Raw genomic sequence first — 9000 nt, 5'->3', positions numbered from 1 at the left:
GGTAAGAAAACACTGGCACAGCACTGAACCGGAGAAATTAGGAGTGTGAAAATCAGCATAGTGCTGGCTCAAAGCAATAAGCCTCATACTAATCCTGTCAGTTGCCTTTTTAACAGATGTTGGCCAATTCCGCGGCTCATCGTGACATAACCTTAGAAAATGCAAAAAAAAGGCATGCCAGTTCGTATGGCATTTTGTATATAATTAATAATAATTAAGTAATCTAGATAAGAATTAAGTTTAAGGCTGCGTGTGACTTGGCAATGTCTTAGCCATCCCAAAGCGTGCATTAATTCTAGCTCCCCCATGCAACAATACTTGCTCCTATCATCAGTGACTCCTTAGGTGATTACAGGGATTATATTAAGCCTGGAAATGACTTTGTACTCTCCCTGCCACCCTCGAGCACGGAGCTGTGACTGCTCATGCAGAGAGACAGGATGTGCTACAGTCCTCACAAACCTTTCTTTTTACAACCACCCGGAGCGCTGCCGTGAGATCCCGTCTCACACCACCTCAGGCAGCAGTGTTGGAGTCAAGCAGAAGCCAAACCAAAGTCTGTCAATTCTTCCTAAATGAATTTACAAGTGGGGAATGGGGGAATGAGATGAATGGCATGGCATGGTTGTGCATGAGTGCACGGAAGCAACTAAAAATATTTGTGGGGATCTAAGTATACCACCCCAAAAATACACACATACTTTCCACCATTTAAATATCTTGTCTCTGGGTGGAAGCCGAACATTTTTCTATTTATTTCCACGTATGCCACCAAGATTCTAAGGAATTTAATTGCCTAATTAAAAATGTTAAGAAAATACCAGTAGGCTGAACATCCTGGAAAAGGATAAGGTGTTAGGAGGATGTGAACTCACCTAGCATGGTGTGCTGAAGACAGGGAAGAATCTCCTTGTTGCTCTCAAAGAAAAAGGCTGCATTTCTTTTGTACAAGAAGCCAAGTCCTGTCTGTGGTAAGCACTGAGAACATATGCAATTAATATCTCTTGCTTCCAGGCATCCTAAGAGCTACTTCCAACTTGCATTTCCAAGTGGAATTAGCAAAGAAAGGAGATTTACACACCCCTGGCTGGTGGTTTGGTTTGTGCTCCATGCAGCAAAGCTCCTGCTGAAGCCCAAACTTCCCAATTAATATTCAGAATGACAAGACAAATGACCTTTGGATCAAGACAGTGGTGAACTTGTACTCAGGATACTCCAGGCCAGACTGTGCCACAAAATCCCCATATGACTTTACACAAGTCATTCACACTCTAGGACTTACTTTGCACAACAGGGATAAGTCCATTTTGCCTATTTAAATTACAAGTTCTCCAAGCAGAGTGAGAAAAGCTTAGCTTATTGAGTGATTAAAGTAGGCCAGGTGACCTCTCCTTGTGCAAACATTCTGCCCCTAAAAGCAACGGTAGGCAGCTACACTCCTGAGAGTATTCTAAAATGCAATTTGCATTATGTTTACTAGCAAAATAGATCTTTTTAAACCATAAAATATTCAATCCTGTTTCATATGGTTGCAAGCTTACAGTATCTGTGTCCTTTCCAAAACTCAGTCTCTGTGACTCCATCCTACCTGTTCCAGATGATCAGGAGTAAATTAGGTTGCAGAAGGTTGGTTGCCATTTGTGCTGCCTCGTATCTTGGTGGCCCTTTGATTTTCCACAGGTCCAGGGTCCAAATGTACTGTTTTCTGGTTCAGATTAGAAATCTCCAGGCATAAGCAACACCTTTGATTCAGAGATGATAGCAAGAGGACATTGCAGGCTGTAAGAAACGTGGCATAGCTGGGCATTTTGTGGGGCAAGCTGAATCCAAGTGGCCAGGGAACAGGGTTAGAGTCCTTCTGGCATAATTAGTCAAGAGAGCATGGATTGTGAGCAATAGGCTGTTGGGGTCACTCTGCAGCTCTGCTGTGGATGGAACCAAACACCGACACAGACAATGATTTTGTGTGCAGCAAGTCCTGAACACAGCACCTGACCCGCAGTGTCTGTGCTTGTCATGACGACTGCCAGCCTTTTAAAAAAATATATATATAACATACGTACAGTTGTATAATAAACCTACACAGAAATATTTGTTTATATGAGCACACGACGTTTCTAGGAATATGTAAATACAAATATAAACCAGCAAGAAGCGTGCTCTTTGCCTCCCCTCTGACACTGCTCCAGGCAGCTCTTTGCTGTTCAGCAGCTAAACAAGCAGCAGCACATAAAAAGGAGCAACAGCTTGGCTGTGTTACCACTTACCTATGGAAAAATAAACCTGAGCTCGGCAGATGTGGTTGGTGGCGGCCTGACCAAGTCCTGTTGGAAATAATTATAAAAACTTGGATATACTCACTAGTTTCCCCCCGGTTACCTCAGTTGATTGGAGGCAGCCTGGTGTCCATTTCAACCGGGTTTTTCTCCTGACGTCTCCCACATTAGGTCTCTCTGAGCAGGGACGGCAGCGCCAGGCACCTCGGGAATCCCGCCTTTCCAGCCGCTGCAAACCCGGCTCCGTGTGCCCTCAGGATCCGAGGCGGCCCTCGCTCCGCATGCCCTCAGGAACCGAGGAGCCCTCACTCAGCAGCCATGCCTGTCACCTTCCTCTGCCCTCCCCTCCTCCTTGGAGCCACTCTGCCGGGGTGAAACAAAACGAAATAAAAACAGCTCCACGGCATTTTCACCTCAGCCCCAAGCAGGGTGTGGGATGAGGGCCCGGGAAGAAGAGCAGGGAGAGCAGGAGGGAACCCCGGCTGCTGCCAGGGCCTACTGGGTGTGGTGCCACCAGGCCACGTCCTCCCACTGTAAGTGTGAAACACCTGAAAACCACCCAAAAACCACTTGGAAAAACACCTGTCCTCGTCCTCCCCACTGTGTCTCCGCAAAAACAGCCCGTGCCCAAGGCTAGTAGCCCTTACCACCCAAAAATGTGAAATAAAGCAATATTTTTCCTCAGAAATCCCGAGGTACCTCCAGAGACTCCTCCGTTCCATTTTCCCCTCATTTCCCGGGCATCCAAATAACAATAAACGGCATCATTTTGACAATAAACGGCATCATTTTGATATGATGTATTTATATTTACATGGTACATTTTAAAGCAATAGCTACACTGATCATACATATTAGAAACAATAAAAAAAGAAGTTAAGAACTAAAATGTACATCATACACTTGTATATATATTTTTTTTTACACAGAGGTAAAAAGGCTTATAAAAATCAATACAACAGGGTTTTAACTTTTAGTATATAGATACATAATGATGAGGCTTCAGGCACTTTAATTTGTTAATGTGAGCAATAGCTTGGAAAAAAAAAACAACAAACAAAAACCCAAAACCTTTCCACAACAGGAAAAAAAAACTGGTTAATGTTTTTGTTACCACAGATACAAAAATAAAATCTGAATAATTTCTCTCAAATGATTGATGTCAGTATTGCAAAGCTGACTGGGAGAACGCTACACACTGTTCAGCAGCAGTGTGGAAATTAAGGAGAAATATTTACAAAAAACCACCCATTTCTATCCTTGTGCCCTTACACCACTGCCATCACAAACCAAATAACGCACGCAGCAAAATCTACAAGTATTACAAAAACCCAAGAGAAGAGGGAGGAAGGAGGAGGGGGAGAAAAATAAAATAAAAAAAGAGGGACTTTTTTTTTAAACTTTTATTTTCAGACATACAGAAAGGCTTGGAGTATGTCTACTTTATTTAAATAAATAGGGGCACTTCAAGACCGGACAAAAAACTGTAAGATCTTTTTGTAGTGTTGTGCTTTATAGAGAGAAGATCTTACAGATGTTTGTTTACATGAAACAACTTCTGAGAACAGAAATAAAAGGAAAAGGTTGTTTCATTAATTATTTTTTTACGAGGCTGGCTTGATGTTTACTAGACACCATTGAGAGATTTGTCAACTGCTATTAGGCACAAAATATTTATATTTCATTCAGCAAACCCAGACACATCACCCAGAGTGTAACACTCCATCCCTTTTCCACTATCATTCAATTTTTTTCTCCAACTGAAAAAAAATCCCCAGTAACTGCTATGAATTAAACCTACCCAACTCTATAGTGTATAATAAGCACATTGCATACGTAATTCATGGTTGACTAGAAAGCTGTGATTAACTCTCAGAGGAACCGTTGGGACATTCCACCAAGAAAGAATGGCAAGCGTTCCTTTTACATTTATTTGGCAAATTAATTATTAAAAAAAAAATTCCTCTCTTTTAAGACTGATGTCAATGTGCAATAGAGGGAGGGAAAGGACATGCGCCCACTGGCAATTTACTGCAGAAAGAAATTATGGCAGGAACAGCAGTGCCAGCTTTGACAAGCCAATCCCTAGCTGCCTCAAAGTATTCGGATTGTACTATGCTAGTTAGAGCTCACTGCGCTAAATCAGTTTTTTTTATTTTTTAATAAAAATTATTTGGCTATTCCTTGTAATATATTAGAAAAATACTCTTTTTCCAAGCTAATTACAAGCCTTGTACACAAGACAACATGACATTTAGAAAAAAAAAATTAAAAAAAAAAAAAATTATAGTAATATTATCCTGCTGTTTGCACCTTATGCATCCACTTGATTAAACCTGGGTGGTGAACTGGGGAGGGGGAAAGCCAGGCTGACGCTTTGGTCTGGCTCCTGCAAAGACTCACATGCTTCATCCTACATACAGACTCACAGAGACGCCGGCTGCGCGCACAGTACGCTGAGAACGTGTAAGTGTCTGGAGGATTGGGACCACAGGTCACAGACTGGAAGTGGTAGTTAAGATCCTGGCTTCGGATTTTTAAATACCTGTTTAGATTGCTAAATGTTGTTTCTACAGTGGACGCATATGTTCTCATGCTCATGTATACAGAAAACAAACAAACATGATTTTCCATATAATCCACCACATAATGCAGCATTTCCCCAGAATTGCCATAATAGTGCTTTTGACATTGCATTGTTAGTAATTCTTTGCATATCAACAATTTTTCCTCATCTGGAACCTTAGTGTTTTATTCACAGATCATTACATTGCTGGCTAATGAAGAAGTTCCCTTTCTTTTTGGGCAGAGCTCTGAAAACACAGTTTTATTTTTCCAATGTTATTTAGGGAAAAAAGAAAACACTAAAATTTTAAGTTTCCCTTTCAAGTAGTGGTCTGAAATGATTACAGGTAAGGAGGACTACCAGATTCTCAATGGTTATGTGACTGTGGTAACTGAGCCTTGCTTTCTGCTCACAGAGCTTTGCGAACAGAGAAATAATTTAAGATGTTTGCTGAAGGAAATGACGATGGACTCTAGAAGAGGAACTGCAGCTCAGATGGCTATTTTAGCTTTGGAAAACAGAACAAAAAACCCAAAGAAAACCAGTGACAGAAATACTGTGTTGTGGTACAAGTTTGTTACTAGCACACCTTCTATACACACACAATAATTTGACGGCAAGTTAAAATATCTTCCGAGTGAGATTCCATCCACTACACCGCCCCGTTTCTAGAAATGCCAAAGCTTGCTAACACACTGATGGTACCGCACAAGCGGAGGCAAGACAGACACAACCTGGAGATGTTCTACAATCCACCACCATTTAAAGCAGTTCTTCTCTCAAACTCATTTTAAATGAAAAAAAAAAAAAATATAAACATGTACAAGACAGTCTGTTTTGATTACAGATTAATAATACAAAAGTCTATGCTGTAGGTTAGTTAGTTAGAACAGTTGATGAGCAAATCAATGCAGTGTGAGCCCCCAGACGACCCCAATGTAAAGTGATCCAAACTGGTGGTTCCCGGATGCTGTCGGGCACAGTGGCTGCATCAAAATGAGTGATCTCAATGCTCCAAAACCAACGTGTTCCTTGAACTACAGGAGAAACGTAACACTTTGAATGCATCTGTAGTCATCCAGCAGCTTTGTGTTTTCCACCACAGCACCTGCACATGACCCCACAGTGGTAACAAGCCCGAAGCGGCAAGTAACAGCACATACATGGAGCAATGAAAGACAAGGCGATAAGGGCCATCCACCGGAGGCAAAACATTTCATCACTGGTGTCGCACGAGCAAGGATCCGTATAGTCTCCTTCTGGGTCGGACATACAGTGATAGAGCATAGTGTCTGCGCACCACATACAGCTCACTCGATGGATGCAAGTCTTGACGCGGTCTGGAGCATCCTGGCACTGACCCCGTTTGTTCTCCTCGTGGTTGAACATGTCCCTGCAGTACACGCACCGCGACCTCTCACCGTCTTCCTTCCGCCTGGGCTTGAATTTGACAGGTTGAGTCTTTATCACAGCACCCTTGATGTCTTCACCCAGGTCAAAGTCCGAGTTGTCTACGTAAGGGTAAGTGTATTCGTGTTTCGAGGCCTCGCTTTTGGCAAATCGTACGTAGGAGTCCATGTCATCAGGATCAAAGTTCTTTCCTCGTGCTGGGGCATGGCGATAGTCCTCATATCCAGTCATCCAGATCTTTTCCCGAGGATTGATGCGCACTATCTCCTCATCATCGTCTGGAAAGTTGACGTGCCGGTAGGACCGTGGTACTGACTGTGGAAGTAGGAACGAAGAGGAAGAGAGAGAAAAGATAAATAAGCTCACTTAGCTACTGGCAACCGCCGTCTCCTTGCTTCGTGAAGAACCAGTGCTTAACAATTTTGTCTTTCCTTTTTTGTACGCCCTTCACTGTGATCCACCACGAGAGTTTCAGCCTCTGGCTCGGGACTGAGTACAACTGCCACAGTCCTACAGTAGCCTGTGTGCACCTGGTACAGCGTCACACATCACACCACGGTGTAATCCCTCCTCTCCCCCCGGCCTTGTTTTTAATAACCGGAAGCCATTTAAAGTTAACTGGGAGGGAAACAGGGAGAGTGGAAGTGGGGGAGGTGTCTTTCAGGGGAGTGGGGGAAAACCAAACACCAGTCTTAGCTGTGGCAGAGACACAGACCTTGAGGTAGCAACATCGGGAAGAAACCTTACTTGTTCTAGATGGTAGTGGTCAGAGCTGTAAGGGTCGTGAAGGTGTCCACGAGTGCAAATTCTTCGATGTTCGCAGGACGCAGGAGAAGCCAGAGTTCGCACGGGCTGTTCCCTTTTCTGAGAGGAGTTGGAGGAGCTATCTGTAGCATTCTGTTTTAAACGGAAAGGCAAGGGGTGGGGGGGAAATGGTCACACATTCAGCTGTTACCACACATGGTACTAGAAGATGTTTTGCCACTCACTGACTCTGCGCACACCTGCAATATTGGCAACACCTGACGGCTGGAGGCTTCATAAAGTTTCACATAAAATACTTGAAAGAGGCAGATCTGTTGCCAGGCCATAAAAGCTGTCGCCACACACATGGAAAAATAATATGCCATAGCCTGCCCGTGACATATTCACCAACACCACTTGCATTTGCTTGGCGTGTTATTTGTTATCTTGGGCATGGCAGGACGATGAGTCGTCACTAGAAGCTCCCTCCGAGGAGGAAAGTTAAACTCCATCAAATGATGCAATTGTGTTAAGTCCTGCGGGCTCAGACAGAGCATCTACCCAGGCTACAAAAACACTGGCAATTTTGTTAACCTTTACACGTTCTCCAAATACTCACCAAATTCCAGTTCATCACAGGCTACTTCAAAAAAATCAGCTTTCCTTGAAAAAGTTCAGGGTTTATTTTCCCTCTCGTTTTGTCACTAATCTCTAAGTTGCAATGAACGTTACTTGAGTTTTTATACATTTTCTGGCTCATGGTGAGCACTTTCTTTAGGTTAATTAGTTACATCATTATGCAACAATGATCACGAAAGGGTGAAATATCACACAGTAACACGCTGTTGCCAATACCTGCAGCTTCTTAACATATGTATTTTTCCTCCTGCAGAAATACACAGTGGGGTAACAGGTTTAGCCATCATCTCTCCACAGCCCTTCCTAGGTTAGTATAGTTGTCAAACGATATCCAGAAATTCAGGATTTTGTCTGTGAATTCTATTTATAGCTTTTGGGCTTTTTCATATTACCATGAATATCAATGGACAGCTGCTAAATGCACCAGCAAACTGGAAGCAGGAAAAAAAAGAGCCTCTACGCACAACGATCAGAACAGCTGTAGTGTGGAACGTGCCTAAAACGTTGCTGCTTTGAAATAAGAAAGATCTCCACCCCTACCCACCCCCCCCAACAAGATGTGCTGCAGCTACGAGTCCAAGACAAAAGTTTCCCTTTGCCACCACAGCTAGCTAGAGACAAAACCTTGGGAGAAGAGAATTGTATCAGTAGTAGAAGACTGGTTTTACCTGAAAAACCTTCTCTCCTTGTCAAGAATGCACTTTCTAAACACTGTTTTCCAATGAATTGTACTAGACACATCTCTTACTCCAAGAATACAAGCACCCTCATTGTGGGTATTTGTTAAATAAAACAATGCTCTGCAAGACTCTGCCCAAAGATGAGAACACCCTGAAGTGTCACAACACAAAAATAGATGTTGGTTCTCTTTAACTTAAAAAGCACTGAACTCCCAACTTACTTTGTTGAAAGCAAATACACAGATGTTTGCCGTGTGATGTAAACCCAGCCAGGGTTATCTGAGAGGTACAACAAGCAGGATGAGTTTTGAATGGCTGACCCACCCATTAGGAACAGACTCTCAATGCATGTGTTTGCTTTGGTTGGTTTTTTTGCCTTTTTTTTTTTTTTTTTTTAACAAGTATGTAGAAGCAGATCAACTCTTAATACAGTTAACACCTCTAAAATGGAACTGCACCAGTGTTCAGGCTCTTCTAAAAAAGTGGTCTTATCAGCCCAGTCTTTGTAACTTATTATACAAAAGCGCTTCAAATCTGGGGTTTAAACCCTTCAAAGCCAAGTCTTGTGCCTGTAACTTCAGATCCTACAGTAAACAGCACATTTTGGGGACATTTCAAAAGAAAATGAGCAGTTTTTACAAATATTCCATGATAAAATTAAGCTTACAACCTGTTTGAGAAATCT

The 9000-nt window shown here is 42.6% G+C and overlaps 1 protein-coding gene across 2 annotated transcripts in view; it reads right to left on the bottom strand.

Annotated features, from left to right (window-relative positions):
• Nucleotides 1-3061: 3061 nt before the first annotated feature.
• Nucleotides 3062-9000, bottom strand: part of SPRED2 (sprouty related EVH1 domain containing 2) — a 61280-nt gene continuing 55341 nt past the window's right edge. For both annotated transcript variants that reach the window (XM_027878417.1, XM_027878418.1), the window contains exons 5-6: nucleotides 7000-7149; nucleotides 3062-6567 (exon numbers count right to left, since the gene is read on the bottom strand). In XM_027878417.1, coding sequence (XP_027734218.1) covers nucleotides 5917-6567; nucleotides 7000-7149 — 801 coding nt within the window. In that variant the 3' untranslated portion in view covers nucleotides 3062-5916. The remainder of the gene's footprint in view (nucleotides 6568-6999; nucleotides 7150-9000) is intronic.

Source organism: Empidonax traillii, unplaced genomic scaffold, assembly GCF_003031625.1.
Source record: "Empidonax traillii isolate 1590-97213 ecotype Southwest subspecies unplaced genomic scaffold, ASM303162v1 scaffold41:size1892772, whole genome shotgun sequence".
Taxonomy (NCBI): Eukaryota; Metazoa; Chordata; class Aves; order Passeriformes; family Tyrannidae; genus Empidonax; species Empidonax traillii.
The sequence above is the reverse complement of the archived record's forward strand: the minus strand, read 5'-3'. Positions and strand labels throughout refer to the sequence as shown.